The sequence below is a fragment of the Panthera uncia genome, chromosome D1 (genome assembly GCF_023721935.1).
Source record: "Panthera uncia isolate 11264 chromosome D1, Puncia_PCG_1.0, whole genome shotgun sequence".
Taxonomy (NCBI): domain Eukaryota; kingdom Metazoa; phylum Chordata; class Mammalia; order Carnivora; family Felidae; genus Panthera; species Panthera uncia.
In genome coordinates, this window is record NC_064808.1 from 72276534 (window position 1) to 72293676 (window position 17143).

At 38.5% G+C, this 17143-nt stretch overlaps 1 protein-coding gene across 3 annotated transcripts in view; it reads left to right on the forward strand.

Annotated features, from left to right (window-relative positions):
• Positions 1-17143, forward strand: part of DEUP1 (deuterosome assembly protein 1) — an 82611-nt gene that overhangs the window by 41412 nt on the left and 24056 nt on the right. For all 3 annotated transcript variants that reach the window (XM_049653440.1, XM_049653430.1, XM_049653435.1), the window contains exons 9-11: positions 1070-1175; positions 6329-6526; positions 9833-9919. In XM_049653440.1, the coding sequence (XP_049509397.1) occupies positions 1070-1175; positions 6329-6526; positions 9833-9919 (391 nt within the window). The remainder of the gene's footprint in view (positions 1-1069; positions 1176-6328; positions 6527-9832; positions 9920-17143) is intronic.

Consider the following 17143-nt stretch of genomic DNA (forward strand, 5'->3'; position numbering starts at 1 on the left):
TGCCTAGAAAAAAAGACCGTCAGTATACACAAAAACGCCAACAATGCTTTTTCCCTAATGATAACGTAATAGCAGTATATACTCTGATATACTCTGTTTTCTACAGTTAACATATATATTTGATTATCAGAAGAAAAGCAATCCCGTCTAGATACAAGTACCTCAGGGATATCACTATTAATTTATACCTTTTAAAGATCCCTTTATTTTCAATATTTACATTCATTATTTCTCTGTCATTCCTCAGATTTTGTTTTGTTTGTGTGGCTTAAGTTTTTGATTGATGAAACCTTTTAAGAAGTTCTTTGGAAATCTGAAATTGTACTCACTCACACGTGGGTACATTCCTCAGAACACCAGACTTGCCCAGATTAGTCAAGCCATTGAAAGCATGCCACTTTCCTTGCCTGGCTAGTGCAAGTGATTTTTAGTGATTTTTCACTTACCAGCTTCCCAGATGTAGAAGGGAACCTGTTTCTACTTCTCCAGACTTCCTGTGGAAATTGTATTTTCTGTACCAGTTTCTGCTTCTCCCCTCTGGTAGCCACATGTGCTAGCAATTCCATTTTATAAATGAAGCAGCCAAAGAAGAGATGTATTTGAACTTTCTCTGGGCAGGCTGTCAGATTTAGTCACATTGGATCCCTTTTATGGAGTCCCTGCTCCCTTCGGACTCCCCCTGACATAGTTCCTTTCCACAATGTAGAAGCAAGTTAGATGTGTTTCCTTTTCTTAAGGGGTTCCAAAGCCATTTTATTACAGAAAACACTCTTCTTACATAAAAATCTTATCTACATATGCAAAGCCAGTATTCTGCCCATTTTCAACGTATATTTGAAATTCCATATTAATTGCTACCTTTTATTTTTTGTCACTAAAACCATTTGCACTCAGTTAAATATGTGAATACTTATGGGATCTGAATGTATTAGCATTTGCAATTTCTGTAGCTTGAAAATTTTCCAATAAACTAATAATCTCTTTCTGCAACCTACAATCGTCTAAATTAACAATATAATCCCCACAGTTTACTCTGCGAAGTTTAATTTTTATTCACTTTAATCTGTAGACATGAATCATCTTACTCACCTTCAACTAAAGAACCAGAAAGGAAAAGGAAAGAGTTGTTTTCAGTGATCCTAGATCAGCCAAATCATGAAAAAGAGTTGAACAAGGTATGGAAAATAAGGGGCTTCTGAAGCCTCTGAATACAGAGGGGGAAAACACTTCCTTCTCATTCCCTTCTTTTTTCCTTCTATAGTTCCCCCAAAGATAATAACCTACCAGCCTGCTAATTCTGACATTCTTCTGGGCGACGCTGTGAAAAATACAAACCTTCAGTCACCGTCGTGCCTAAAACATGAAGGGCCTTGTGGCCCCATGACAGGTAGCTTATGGCGAGAAGAATGAGAGCACAGACTCAGGCATGCAACCGTATATATTAGGTGCATGAGCTTGGGGAAGTTGCCTGTGCAAGCTGCTCAGGGTCCGCATTTCTAGCTTGGGGATGGGATAATTAGCACCTCCCTCATAAAATCTCGATGAGGATTAACTGAGCTAATAAGAGCCTCTACTTGGCACTGACCTGTGCCGGGAGCTGTTCTGAGGGCTTAACAAATCTCAATTCATGTATTCCTCGCAACCATTTTATAAGGTAGGTGCTAATATTATCTTCCTTTCTCATTTGAGGACCCTAAGGCACAGAGAAGTTAGGTGATTTCCCCCGATGTTACACAGCTGTTAGGCAGCAGAGGTCAGATTGGAACTCAGGCAGTCTGACTCCAGAGTCCACGCTCTTCCCTTAAGTTAAAATCCGTTTAAAACTTGCAAGTAAAGTGCTTAGAACAGGGCTCGCCTAGCTCAGAGGGAGCGTCTAGTAAGCGAAGACTGCTCTTGGTATTGGTTACACCCGCCCTTTGTCACCAAGCACCTAACATGTGCCAAGTAGTCTGCCAGGAGCTGGGAATACAAGGGTGAATGAGGCCCGGGCGCTGTCCTTGAACACCTTGTGGTTCCCAGCTGCCTACAGAAAGCATATTCTCTTCTCTCCCTAGCAAAATCCAATGGTGGCTTCCTTTCCATGAAGCTTATCATGGCTGCTACCCACATCTCTGGTCTTTAGGTTTGAGGATCACACCTAAATATTCAATATTATATGATCTAAACAATTGGAAAGACCTGAGCGTGGCTTTGAATTATCATCTATCCCAGCACACAAAAGTGAAAATAAGTATTTGGAGAATGAATGAAGGTGAAGGTCTCCCATAATTGTGTAGGTTCATAAATTCAGTTGCTGTTTGTATAAAGTCAACAATCATTTATTGAGCATCTAGCAGGACTCTTGCTATTCTGCTCATTTCTGTAGGAACTACAATGATGTGAAAGGCAAATCCTGTCTCCCAAAGAGTTGACCGTCAGGTAGCTAGCTATTAAGTGTAGAAAAGGTGTTATGAATTAACGGTCATTTTCCTTATATTATTCACATACTCCCATGAAACTGATTTCACTGCTATTTAAAAGTATAACTTTGAAAAATTGTTCTTTACTCGTGTCCCCAGTGAATGCATTATGATACAAAGGTTGATTAAAGCCACCTAAAGTATAGTTACACCATTCTGAACCTCCCACACTCAATAAAACCTTGAGTAATAAGGAATCAACTGACATTGCACAGTTTTGACATGGAAGGAGAGAATGCTAGGCACAAATTCTCTTCATGGGCTCTTGGAGACCTCTAGATAATGCACTGCTGTGCAGAAAAGGTAACAAATGAATTGGGTATAAATAGCTATAGCTCCCAGGAAGTGTTTGTGGAGAGCATTTTCATTCTCTTGTAATAAAAGCAACAAGAGCCATGTATTATGAATCCTGCAAGTGTTTTATTTCTTTCTCTGTTTTTCAGTGTAGAACTATTTTTGTTTTGTGATAAAATTGACATTTTTAATAAAGCCAAAAGTCATTTAGAGGTCGGTAAATTAATCTCATTTAGCAGGAAGCTTTGCAGTATAGCATGTTGTTTTAGTATCTAAATGCTGTGAAAATAATAAAAATAGTTTATTCCTTTCTCATAATGGGATATTCATGTTTGCACATTTTAAAAGTTCCATTTTAAGAGAACATGTTAACTACACAACAGGGATGTAATCAGCAAAATCCAAACGGGGACAAACCCCAGAACAGCCCTGTTGTTTCATCAAATAAATTGTAAGGAAAAAAAAAAACCAGAGAGAGAAGATTGGAGACAAAATGAGACCTGTAACATTGTCCTCAGGGTGGGGACATTTGTACGCTCTGTCTCCTGGTCCCTTCTTTTGCTCTTCGGAGTTGGGTAACTCAAACCCAGTTAGTTCCCTTCCTGGTGAGTCCTTTTTGTTTTTCCCCCTCATCTATTCAATGATGGAGTTGGACCATGTGATTCCTAAGGTCATGTCAAACTCTGAAATTCTAAAAATGTTAGTACTGAGAACGAAATCACAGGGGGGTTGGTGGTATAAAGCTAAGGACAAGCCAAGTTTGCCTTCTGGACACATGTCCTTTCCATGTTAGGTCATCCCATGCTAGCTTTTTCCAATGTGTGAACCACCTTCTAGGGCCCTGTGCCCATGGGTTACATGGCACAATGGGTAGTAAGGTCCTAGAATCAGACTGCCTGTCACCAGGAATGTGACTGTGAAAAGTTACATACTTAACTCCTTCACTCTGCAAAACAGAGAACTCTTGCATGGCTTAGATGATGTATACAGACTACTTACAACACACACAAAAAGAAAGATATGATCCAGTCCACATATTTAGATCACAATTCAAATAAACAAACAGAAAAACATACATTGAGCTTCTGACACATTTATAAATTTGAATACTGCCTGGATATTTGATGATATGGAGGAGTTGTTAATATTTTTAAGATATTACATTGGTATTCTGGCTATTTTTTAAAAAGAGAAAGAGAGTGCCCTTATTCTTTTACAGATACATCCTGAAATGTCTAAAGATGAGATGAAAATAAAATCAATTTTAGAAGTAAGTGCCCTGGAGAAATTCATATAAATCTCTTTGTGGATGGGCTCCACCAACCTCTCCAGCCTCATGTCTCACAACACGCCAAATCCCGGCCATTCCAGACTCCTCTTGCTTCACTGTGTCTGCATTCTCTCTCACCCCTACTCTTCACTCTTTGCCTGGGAGCCCTTCTCCACCCCTGCCTTCCGTCTGGCTTCTATTCATCCTTCAGTATTTGTCTGACGTCCCATTCTCTGAGAAGCCCATCCTGACATCCCCAGGTTGCGTTAAGCATCCCTCCACTACATACCCCTGACGTTGATTGTTTATTTTTGTCTCCCCCAACAGACCACGATCTTCTTGAGACTGACGATTGGGTACTTTATCTCCAGATCTCAAGAATTAGACACAGTTAATGATTTCTAGAAAGGTGGTAAGAGGCTGGACTAAGACAGTGGTAGTAGAAATGCAGAGCAGAGGAGAGATTTAGAAGCGCAAGGGACAGCATTTGCTGCCTGACTGTATTTGGTGGGACAGGGTGGGGAGGAGCCCAAGGTGAACCAGAGGTTGCTGACAGGGAAGGCCTAACTATGGTTAAGAATAGGAGACTCCACAGGCTTAAGGGCAGGAGGTGATGCATTTTCATGGATACATGAAGTTTGAAATTTATTATAACGTGATTCTGAAAAACATAGCATTCAGTCACAAACAGTACACACAATGTAGTTAAAAAAAAAAAGCCCTGAATTTATTTTATTTTTTTTAATATATGAAATTTATTGTCAAATTGGTTTCCATACAACACCCAGTGCTCATCCCGAAAGGTGCCCTCCTCAATACCCATCACCCACCCCCCCTTCCCCCCCCCCCCCCATCAACCCTCAGTTTGTTCTCAGTTTTTAACAGTCTCTTATGCTTTGGCTCTCTCCCACTCTAACCTCTTTTTTTTTTCCTTCCCCTCCCCCATGGGTTTCTGTTAAGTTTCTCAGGATCCACATAAGAGTGAAACCATATGGTATCTGTCTTTCTCTGTATGGCTTATTTCACTTAGCATCACACTCTCCAGTTCCATCCACGTTGCTACAAAAGGCCATATTTCATTCTTTCTCATTGCCATGTAGTATTCCATTGTGTATATAAACCACAATTTCTTTCTGCATTCATCAATTGATGGACATTTAGGCTCTTTCCATAATTTGGCTATTGTTGAGAGTGCTGCTATAAACATTGGGGTGCAAGTGCCCCTATGCATCAGCACTCCTGTATCCCTTGGGTAAATTCCTAGCAGTGCTATTGCTGGGTCATAGGGTAGGTCTATTTTTAATTTTCTGAGGAACCTCCACACTGCTTTCCAGAGCGGCTGCACCAATTTGCATTCCCACCAACAGTGCAAGAGGGTTCCCGTTTCTCCACATCCTCTCCAGCATCTATAGTCTCCTGATTTGTTCATTTTGGCCACTCTGACTGGCGTGAGGTGATATCTGAGTGTGGTTTTGATTTGTATTTCCCTGATAAGGAGCGACGTTGAACGTCTTTTCATGTGCCTGTTAAAAAGCCCTGAATTTAAAACCAAGAGTCCTAGGTTCTAGTCCTGGCTCTGCCAGTTAATAGCTTTATGACCTTGAACAAGGCACCTAACCGTTCTAAGCCAGTTTTTTTTCTCCCTAAAAAACATGCCTGGTCCATCCACCTCTGGGTAGTGAGTCCAGACCTCTTCCATCACACATTCTGCAGTGGTTGTGTGATGGGTATAGAGTGAAGTTATAGAGCAGGGCCTATAGCTGACAGTAACATATTATGCACTTACAATTTTAAAGGAGTAGATCTCATGTTAAGCGTTCTTACCACGAAAAAAATTTTTTTATAGGAACAAAAGGAATCTTTTGGAGGTAATGGGCATGATTATTACATCTGTTGTGGTGATAGTAGCATGCATGTATGTCCAAATTCACCAAATCGTATATAAGTACATGCAGTTTTTGAATACTAATTATATCTCAATGAAGCCGGGAGGTTCAGTGCTTGATGTTTTCTCCACCTTCCTGTCAAAGTGGTTGTCAAAGTAGTATCAGTGGTAAGTGGTGATGTGCATATAATAGAAAATAGAAGTGAGAAATGGAATTTTGAATTTGAAAGGAGACAAGTAAATCAGTCATTTATTGTGAGTATCTGTTTTTCGTTCAGCCTTGATTGGAAAAGGAGGGTAAAGTGGGGCCTGCCAAAGGTTTAAGGGAGGACGGGAAGGCTGAGCCTGGCTAACAAAAGCTTCAAGCCACTTTCTAGAGAAAAAGATCTGTTGATATTTGCTGGAATGTATCTGCCGCAGATGAGAAGCCAACTGTATCAGGAGGAAGAGTGCCATGGTTCTGAGCAGGAAAGAATGAGGAATGAAATCTCGGACCTAACAGAGGAACTTCATCAGAAGGAGATCACTATAGCAACTATCATGAAGAAAGCTGCCTTTCTGGAAAGACAGTTAAAAATGGAGTTAGAAATAAAAGAAAAAATGTTATCAAAACAGCAGGTATGCAAGCGGGCAGGACAGCACTTGTCCAGGTCACTGTCTTGCTCGGCTCTGATAGTAAGTCTTCATCATTGATTCATAAGCCGTTGCATTTCTTGCTATTGTTTCTGAGGCTAGCATCATTTGCGAAATAATGCAAAGTGTCATCAAAAAAGAACCGGGGAAAAAGTGACAGCACAAGATAATTGCATTAAATTCCGTCCTAACATTTTCTCGTGACCTGTATTTTGATCGCCTCCCACAGGATGCTCTAGTCAAAGATTTTTTCTTGAATTTGTTTTCTATATCCCATTAGAATTTTTGTCTTAAAAAAAGGCCTCTATTCCAGCCTTTCATGGATACTTCCCACCCCCATGTACATATACGTGTATATGAGATATATATTTTTTAAGTTTATTTATTTATTTTGAGAGCGTGCTTGAGCGGGGGAGGGACAGAGAGAGAAGGAGACAGAGAATCCCAAGCAGGCTCTGTGCTGTCAGTGCAGAGGCCAATGCGGGGCTCAGTCTCACAGTCCATAAGGTTGTGACCTGAGCCAAAATCAAGAGTTGGACGCTAGGGGCGCCTGGGTGGCGCAGTCGGTTAAGCGTCCGACTTCAGCCAGGTCACGATCTCGCGGTCTGTGAGTTCGAGCCCCGCGTCAGGCTCTGGGCTGATGGCTCGGAGCCTGGAGCCTGTTTCCGATTCTGTGTCTCCCTCTCTCTCTGCCCCTCCCCCGTTCATGCTCTGTCTCTCTCTGTCCCAAAAATAAAAATTAAAAAAAAAAGAGTTGGACGCTAAACCAACTGAGCCACCCAGGCACCCCCCCCATTTTACATATTTATTTTGGGGTTTTTTAAAAATAGATGTTGAAACATGAAAATTAGTCCATGTTTACTGAACATTGACTCAACGCACAGCATGGTTCACGGTAAAAAACTGCAATTATAATGTTCTACTGTTAAAATACTGCAAGAACTTCAAAGTCTTCCCTCCTTCCGTTTCCTTCCTTCCTTCCTTCCTTCCTTCCATTTTTTTTGAAATTCCTTCAACACTTTACTCATCGTCAAATTGGTGATTAAAAAGTGTAAGGTTTACTTGCTTTTTTTAATCCCAAATCAAGAGGCTTTGCGTGCACCATTCAATAACTTTCTGGGCATTTAAGGGTCACTTCATAAATAAGGTGGTTATTTAAATCCTGTGTATTATAAAAACAAGAAGAGATTTGGCCTTTGTCCAATTATAAACCTTAAACTGATCAACTTGTACAATACACAGGAAAACAGCATAGATGGGATAGTGGCAGTGGTTGTACCTGGATAGGAAAAGATATTTTACAGGTGTGAACAGTGACCTGGGTAACTGGATGATGGATGATTTTTTTTTGAAATGAAATTTTTAAAATTTAATCCAACTTAGTTAACATGTAGTGTAATAATGATTTCAGAAATAGAATTTAGTGATTCATCACTTACATATAACACCCAGTGCTCATCCCAGCAAGTGCCCTCCTTAATGCCCATCGCCCATTTAGCCCACCGCCCCAACAACCCACCAGCAACCCTTAGTTTGTTCTCTGTATTTAAGAGTCTCTTCGTGGTTCATCTCCCTGTTTTTATCTTGTTTTTGCTTCCCTTCCCCTATGTCCATCTTTTTTGTTTCTTAAATTCCACATATGAGTGAAATCATAGGACTCTGACTTATTTTGCTTAGCATAACACACTCTAGTTCCATCCACATTGTTGCAAGTGGCAAGATTTCATTTTGATGGCCAAATAATATTCCACTGTATATATTTTTGTCCATTCGTCAGTCAATGGACATTTAGGCTCTTCCCGTAATTTGGCTATTGGCGATAGTGCTGCTATAAACATTGGGTTACATGTGCCCTTTCGAATCAGCACTCCTGTATCCTTTAGATAAATACCTAGTAGTGCAATCGCTGGGTCGTAGGGTAGTTCTATTTTTAAGTTTTTGAGGAACCACACACTGTTTTCCAGAGTGGCTGCACCAGTTTGCATTCCCACCAGCAGTGCAGACGGGTTCCTCTTTCTCCACATCCTCACCAACATCTGTCGCCTAAGTTGTTAATTTTAACCATTTTGACGGGTGTGAGGTGGTATCTCATTGTGGTTTTGATTTGTATTTCCCTGATGATAAATGATGTTGAGCATCTTTTCATGTGTCTGTAGCCATCTGGATTTCTTCTTTGGAAAAGTTTCTATTCCTGTCTTTTGCCCATTTCTTCACGGGAATATTTGTTTTTTGGATGTTGAGTTTGATAAGTTCTTTATAGATTTTGGATACTAACCCTTTATCTGATGTGTCATTGCAAATATCTTCTCCCATTCCATCGGTTGCCTTTTAGTTTTGCTGATTGTTTCCTTTGTTGTCCAGAAGCTTTTTATTTTGATGAGGTCCCAATAGTTCATTTTTGCTTTTGTTTCCCTTGCCTCCAGAGACATGTCAAGTAAGAAGTTGCTGAGGCCAAGGTCAAAGAGGTTGTTGCCTGTTTTCTCCTTTAGGATTTTGATGGCTTCCTGTCTTACGTTTTAGGTCTTTTATCCATTTTGAGTTTATTTTTGTGTTTGGTGTAAGAAAGTGGTCCAGGTTCATTTTCTTGCATGTTGCCGTCCAATTTTCCCGGCACCATTTGCTGAAGCGACTGTCTTTTGGTTATGGGTGATTTTTATTTTCACCTTTATATTTTTTGATATTTTTAGGTTTTTGTTAAGGAAAATATAGTTTGTAATCTACAAAAGTAAATCTTTTCAAGTGAAGTGTTTTATATAGAAATGAGGCCTATGTAAATAAAAGAGCAGATACTATTGCTGAGTGCTGCTGAGTAGAAAAAATCAGGGAAAAATAAATAAATTAGACAAAATGAAGTGGCCACACAAAAAGAGAGCCATTTGGCAGACATATTAGAACAAAATTAAACATCAAAATCATATTTGCATATTGTTAAAAATTAGGTAGTGAAGAATTCAATGGGCAGTGTTATTTGAGCATGTTTTAAATAGTGGTTTTTCTGGTAATAATTGGCATACAATAGAAAATAGAAGTGATATGGAATTTTGGTATGGGAAAGAACATCATTATTGTCAGTATCTGTTTTTAATTTAGCACTGGTCAGGAAAGGAGGGTAAAGTGGGGCTGCCAAAGAGAGACCTGAATGCAAATACCTGATTTGGAATGATCATGCCTAAGAAGCGTTTCTCTTCACTGCACTTAGAAAATGTTTATGTGAATAAAATTAATTTTAATACAATTGTGAGCTTTTATTATGAATTTTACACTCACTTTTTCCTACTGATCCCCTTCCAGGTCTCAGACATGAGATACAAAGCTGTCAGAACTGAAAACACACACCTGAAAGGGATGATGGGAGATTTGGACCCCGGACAGTACATGGTAATTAATAATGCTGAAACTATTCAGTAACTTGAACCGGGATATTACGTACTTGGTCAGGACTTGCCCAGACATTATTTGCTAAGCACGTCCCATGCGTCAGGCAGGCAGCAGTGGGGGCAGCAAATTATCTTGTACTTGGACTAAACTTACTTTTATCCTCAGGCTAGAACATTTGAATTTCTAGTTTTCTCCTTTGTTCTTTTCTTGGATTGGGCTACAGGCTGATCATTTCCTTAAACATGCCACTTCCTTGCTTTTTTTTGCTCTCACTGTTGCCTCTGAAATCCTCGTGGCCTGACTCATGTGTCAGCCATACCCTTGATGAAGCCGCCCCTAAAACTCCAGTGAGAATGAGTTGTGCCATCCACACTGGGTTTATATTTTGGTGTCGCTTGTTTTGTAGCCTGACACTTCCCCACTGGGTGGTGAGCAGGGGCCACATTTTACTGAAGTGTGTACCACCAGCACCTCACAATGTCAGGGGTATAGTAGGGTTCATTGAATGTTGGTTGAATGAAAGGAAGGATGAAGAAATGAATGATTGAGGATTGACCTTGTGATTTTAACCAACGGCTCTACATTGTTTAATATAGCAGTTGAAGGTTGGTTTTTATATGTAAATATAAGAACTTTTATTTATTGAACTAATGAAATACTGTTGTTACTTGTTTAACATTTATTTGCTCTGAGAGGAAATTTTGAAATAAAATAATTTTTCCGCCACTGGGGGAATCGAGAGGATAAAAGATGAGTATGATGATTGCTTCACCTGGCTTCAGTCTCCTCAGCTATGACACAAGGAAGTTAGACCAGGGGTTCTCCGTGATTCTAGATTTCTGTGATAGTAGGTACTTGTTCTCATAATAGTAAGTATCCTAACATCAAAGAGTTAGAGGCATTCCGCAAGCATTCTGCCTTCTTTGGCCCTGCTTACGGATTGTGTAATCAAAGGATAGATGGATAAAAAGTGAAGCGTACATGGTTTCCCAGTCTGTTACATAAAATCTGTCTGACGTCTGGCGTTTGTTCCTATAAACGCTCAACACACAAAAATTTGAACTGAGTCCTTCCCTCATGAAAATCTTTTTTTTTTTCCCCCTCTCACAATATGGTCTTTGTGGTGGTTTTGTCGTTGTTTTTTTTTTTAAACTAAATGTTTTCAGGTATGAATTCTGCCTCATCACAGCCCACACTGAGCCTGCTTCACCCTGGTTTGTATAGGCATTTGGTTTTGTTCACTTACTTGTTTTCGGCTTTTGCAAGAAGTAAAACACATAAAGATCTGTAAAGAAGAAGCTAATTATTCCACTGCTTTCCCCAATCCCAATTTGGAATCCAGAGATATCCAGTGCTAACAAACTAGTATGTAGCATTCTATCACTTTTTCTTGCTCACACACATATAGAAGGGAGGAGTTAAGTGTTCCTTTACAGAAATAAGTGTATAATATACACATTATTCTAAATTGCCTTTTGACTCTGTATCACCAACATCTGTATAAGACAGTAGAGAAACATCTTTTTTTGTAATTTCTTAGGAAAATCAATATGTACTCGTGTAAAATATATATAATTTTTAGTAAATTGAATCATAACTTACATACTAGTGATTTAATGCAGTCTTTTTTTCTTGCTTCTCCCCTTTGCTCTGTTTCCCTACCCACCTCATAACCTCCTCCACCAGATAACACATGTTAACTGTTCAGTATGTATTGTTTTGTACTTTTCATGTCTATTAATTCATATATATGTGTATGCGTGTGTGTGAATATGTATACATACATGTGTATAGTCATATAACTAATATCTATACATACATGTATATAGTCATATATTAACTTTTATTGTAAATTGGATTACATTATGCATACTTTTCTCCATCTTGTTTTTGTCCGCTCAGCAATATCTTTTGCGAATCGTTATAAATCAACTAGTTTAGGTCTATTTCATTTTGTATAATGGCTTCATAATATCCCATGATGTGAATGTATCAAAATTTATTCAGCTATTTTTCGGGATCAATTCATTCGTCATTAATTCAATTCTGTTTCTAGATTTGTGCACCAATAAACAATACTGTAAAAAAAATCTTCATACATACATTTTTGAACAGCTTCCTAAGAAAAGAATTGCTGATTGAAAGAATATGTATGTTTTAGGAGTGTCTGGGTGGCTCAGTTGGTTAAGCGTCCGACTCTTGATTTCGGCTCAGGTCATGATCTCATGGCTTGTGGGATGGAGCCCCGTGTCTGGCTGCACACTGAAAGCACAGTGGAACCTGTTTGGGATTCTCTCTTCCTCTCTCTCTGCCCCCCCCCCCACCCTGCACACACACACCCTCTCTCTTTCTCTCTCTCCCTCAAAATAAATTTTAAAAACTTTAAAAAAGGATATGTATGTTTTAATTTTAAAACATTTGTTGTCAAATCATATTTCTACTATCTCTGTATGTGCATACCTTTTATGTTCCTCCTTACCAGCAATAGGTGTTACTGCTTTTTAAAATTTTTGGCAGTCTGATGGGTGTAAAGTGATTTCTCAGTAGTACTTGAATTTCTATTTCCCTGGATACTGTGAGTATATTTTTGTATGTTATTGGCAATGTACTATGAATTATATTCTTTGCTCATTTTTCTGTTGGGATGTCTTTTTCTTGTCAATTTATAACAGCAATTTCCTTAATTTATTGTTTGTGATTTTATTTATGATATCTTTTTGCCATACACAAAGTTTTAATGTTTGTTTATTTTTGAGAGAGAGTGAGAAGGAGACTCAGAATCCAAAGTAGGCTCCAGGCTCTGAGCTGTCAGCACAGAGCCCAACGCGGGGCTCGAACCCACAAGCCATGAGATCGTGACCTGAGCCGAAGTCAGACGCTTAAGTGACTGAGCCACCCAGGCACCCCTACCACACACAAAGTTTTAAACCTTCATTTGTCAAAAACATGTATCTTTTTGTTTACAGCTTCTGAATTTTCTTCCTAGAATAACAAGGTTTTTCCAGCTTCTAGACAGTATACGTTGTTAGAGTGTCTTCAAAGATTTGTGTCTTTTTCCATCTAAGCTTTTAATCCATTTGAATTACAATTTTACATGTGATATAAAACAAGAACCCAATTTAAATTTTTATATGAAGGTTAAGGTCAATTTATCCCGTTTCTCCAGATAATTTCCTGTTGGGTTTTATTTGGAATCAAAATAAGTTTACACATTACTTTGAAAGAACTGGCACTTTCATGATAGTAAATTTTCTCATCCAAGGATATGACATCGTTTTCCATTTCTTCATATCTCAGTTTATGCTCTTCAATAAGACCTTACAATTTTCCTTCTTTAGGTTCTGTGCCTTTCTTTTAAAATTATGCTCAGGTATTTTATAATTCTTGTCACAGTTGTAAGTGAAGTATTTTCCTTTTTCCATATCTAAGAACTTATTTCCAATATAGTAAAAAAAACAAATTGTCTTTAAATTCTAGTAGGCATTTACTAGGGATTCTTAGGGATATTTGAGATATACTATCATTTCAACAAAAATAGATAGTTTTAGCTCTTTTTTCTACTGTTCATATCAGTTATTTTTGTCATACTGCATTTGCTAAAACCCTCAAGGGAATATTAAATAATAAGAGTGATTGCTGAGAAAACTGTCTAATTTCTGATTCTAGATGAAATTGTTTTAGAGTTTCACTGTTTAGAATAATTATTGTTCTTGGGCTATGGTCTTATATCTTTTTATTCCTAGTTTACTTAGAGTTTTTAAGATTTGCTGCCAGCTTTTATCAAATAGCTTTTCAGCATTTATGACATCATGTGGTTTTTGTCTATAATTTGTTGATGTATGATAGAGTATGGTTGACAGATTTCCTGATATTGACCCATCTTTGAATTTTGGGAATGAACCTTCTTGGTCGTTGTATTCATTTGCTGGGCCTGCCATAACAAAGTACCACAAACTGGGTGACTGAAAACAATAGAAACTTATTGTCATATAGTTCTGGAAGTAGAAGTCCAAGATCGAGGTGTTACCAGGGCCATACTCCCTCTGAAACCTGTGGAGGAGGGTTCTTCCTTATCTCTTTATAGCTTCTAGTGATTTGCCAGCAATCTGTGGCAATCCTTGGATTATACATGCATCATCCTATCTTCACATGGCGCCCTTCCTGTGTCTCTGTCTTCACGGCCAACTTTCAGTTTCTTCGTGTGGTCTTCCCTCCATGGGTGTCTGTCTCTGTATCCAAATTTCCCCTTTTTGTAGAATACCTGCCATGTTGGATTAGGTCCTACCCTAGTGACCTCATCTTTACTTTATTACCTATGTAAAGATCCTTTTTCCAAGTAAGGCCACATCCTGAGATATAGGAGTTAGGAGGATTTCAGCATACCTTTTGTGGGGGGAGGGGAAGAGAAAATTCAACCCATAACAGTCATACTCTAACAATTTCAACATATTCCTGGGTTCTATGTGACAATATTTTATTTAGGAAATTATGACCTGCGGGGGTGCCTGGGTGGCTCAGTCAACTGGTTAAGTGTCTGACTCTTGGTTTGGGTGCAGGTCATGATCTCACGGTTTATGGAATCGAGCCCCACGTCGGGCTCTGTGCTGACAGTGCAAAGCCTGCTTGCGATTCTCTCTCTCCCTCTATCTCTGCCCTTCCCTGCTCTCATGCTCCCGCTGTCTCTCAAAATAAATAAATAAACATTTAAAAACAGAAATTATGACCTGTGTATATAAATGAGATTCATACACAGTTCTTTCTACTTGTTTTAAAGTTATACTGGCTTTATAACAAAAATTGGGAGTATTCATCTTTATGAGTTATCTAGAATAGTTTAAATAATATTGGAATTATCCATTCTTTAAAGGTTAAAAAGAGCTTAGCTGTGAAACCATCTGGACATTGAAGTTTCAGTGAAGTATATTTACAATTACCTTTCCATTCTCTTTTAGCATACTTGGTATATTCAGATTTCACTTCTTCTCAGGTTGCTTTGATTATTTGTATTTTTCTAGGAAATTTTTACACAATCCAAATTGTTTCCTTGTTACCAAAGGTAGTAATATCCTATAATTCTTTTTGTCTTTTCTATAGTCTATGTTCATGTTTCCTTTCTTATTCCTAAACTTGTATAGTTTAGCTCTCTGCCCTTCTTTTTTAAAGCCTGGCACACAAGGGGATTATGTATTTTGTTAGTATTTAAAAGTGTTGGCTTTTGGATTTATTATTTCATCTATTCGTTCTAATTTCATTATGTTTATCTTTTATCGATTTCCTCCTCCCAATTTGTTTTATTTTGTTGCTCTTTGTATTTCTTAATATAAACACTGAATTTCTTAATTTTATATGTTTTTGATGGTGAAGCCTTTTAAAGCTGTATGTGTTCTTTTGGCTATAACTTTGCTGCATCCCATCAATTGCCATGAAATATTCTCTTACGTTTCTTCCCAAACATACTCTCACAGTCACAGAGTAGAGTGGGTTTGGTCTCTGAGATCAGGGAGACCAGGCAAAATTGTCAGCCAAGACCTGCCCAGGATAAGTGGCCCTGCTTGGCTCTGGGGAGGGAAAGATTCCTCACCAGCTCTCCCTGACAGGAGTCCCACACACCTGGCTCAGGAGTGAAGGGTTAGAAATAAATATGGGGGAAAAATAGTTACAGAGAGGGAGGGAGGCAAACCGGAAGAGACTCTTAAATACAGAGAACAAACTGAGGGTGGATGGGGGGTGGGAGAGAGGGGAAAGTGGGTGATGGGCATTGAGGGGCACCTGTTGGGATGAGCACTGGGTGTTGTATGGAAGCCAATTTGACAATAAATTATATTAAAAAAATAAATAAATATGGGACAGGGAGATGCAACAGGATGCCAACAACTTCCAAGGCTCCCTCGCTCCTCAAGAGAATATTAGAAAATGTTTGTCCCACAGGGAAACTAGCACTCATGTTTCAAGTCAGTGAGCCAGTTTCAACTTAGTTTCTTAAAACTTAACCTTTTTTCCAGGTTTATCGAGGTGTAATTGACAAATAAAATCGTATATGCTTAAATTGTACAATGTGATTGCATGTGTATATACATTGTGAGATGATTACGACAATCAAGTTAATTAACACATCCATCTTCATATAGTTATAATGTGTGTGTGTGTGTGTGTGTGTACGTGTGGTGACAATGCTTAATATCTATCCTTTTAGCAAATTCCAGGTATATAGTACAGTATTGTTAGCTATAGTCATCATGCTGAATAGTAGATCCCCAGAACCTAGTCATCTTATAAATGAACCTAGTCATCTTTGACTCAACATCTGGCCTTTTCCCCTACCCCTCAGCCCCTGGCAACTGTCATCCTCCTGTCTACTTCTATGAATTTGGCTTTTTTTTTAAATTGAAGTATAGGTGACATCTAATGTTATATTAGTTTCTGGTGTGCAATACAGTGACTTGGCAATTCTGTACACTATGCAGTGCTCACCATGATAAGTATAGTTACCACCATACAAAGTCATCATACAAAGTTATTACAATATGATTTTGTTCCTTAATTCCACGTATAAGTGAGATAATGCAGTATTTGTCTTTCTCTGGTTTATGTCACTTAGCATAATGTCATCCGGTTTCATCCATGTTGATGCAGATGGCAGGATTTCCTTCTTTTTTATGGCTGAATAATATTCCATTGTGTGTGTATATAAGTATATATACACAAATAACACATTTTCTCTATCCACTCATCCATACCTTGGCTATTGTGAATAATGCTGCAATAACATGGGAATGCAGATGGTTCTTCTAAATACTGATTTCATTTCCATTAGATATATACCCAGAAGTGGGATTGGTGATCATATGGTAGTTCTATCTTTGTTTTTTTGAGGAACTTCCATACTGTTTTCCATAACGATGGTGCAAGATTACATTCCCACCAACAGTGTACAAGAGTTCCCTTTCCTCCACATCTTCACCAACACTTGTTGTATTTTGCCTTTTTGTTAATAGCTATCCTACCAGGTATGAGGTGATGCCTCATTGTGGTTTTGACTTGCGTTTCCATGATGATTAGTGATGTCGATCACCTTTTCACATAACTTCTTATTCTTGGCCGCTTATGGGTCTTCTTTGGAAAACCGTATATTCAGGTCCTTTGTACATTTTTTAATTGCATTATTTGTTTGTGGGTTTTATTTTGTTTGTTTTGCTACTGAGTTGTATGAGTTTCTTATATATT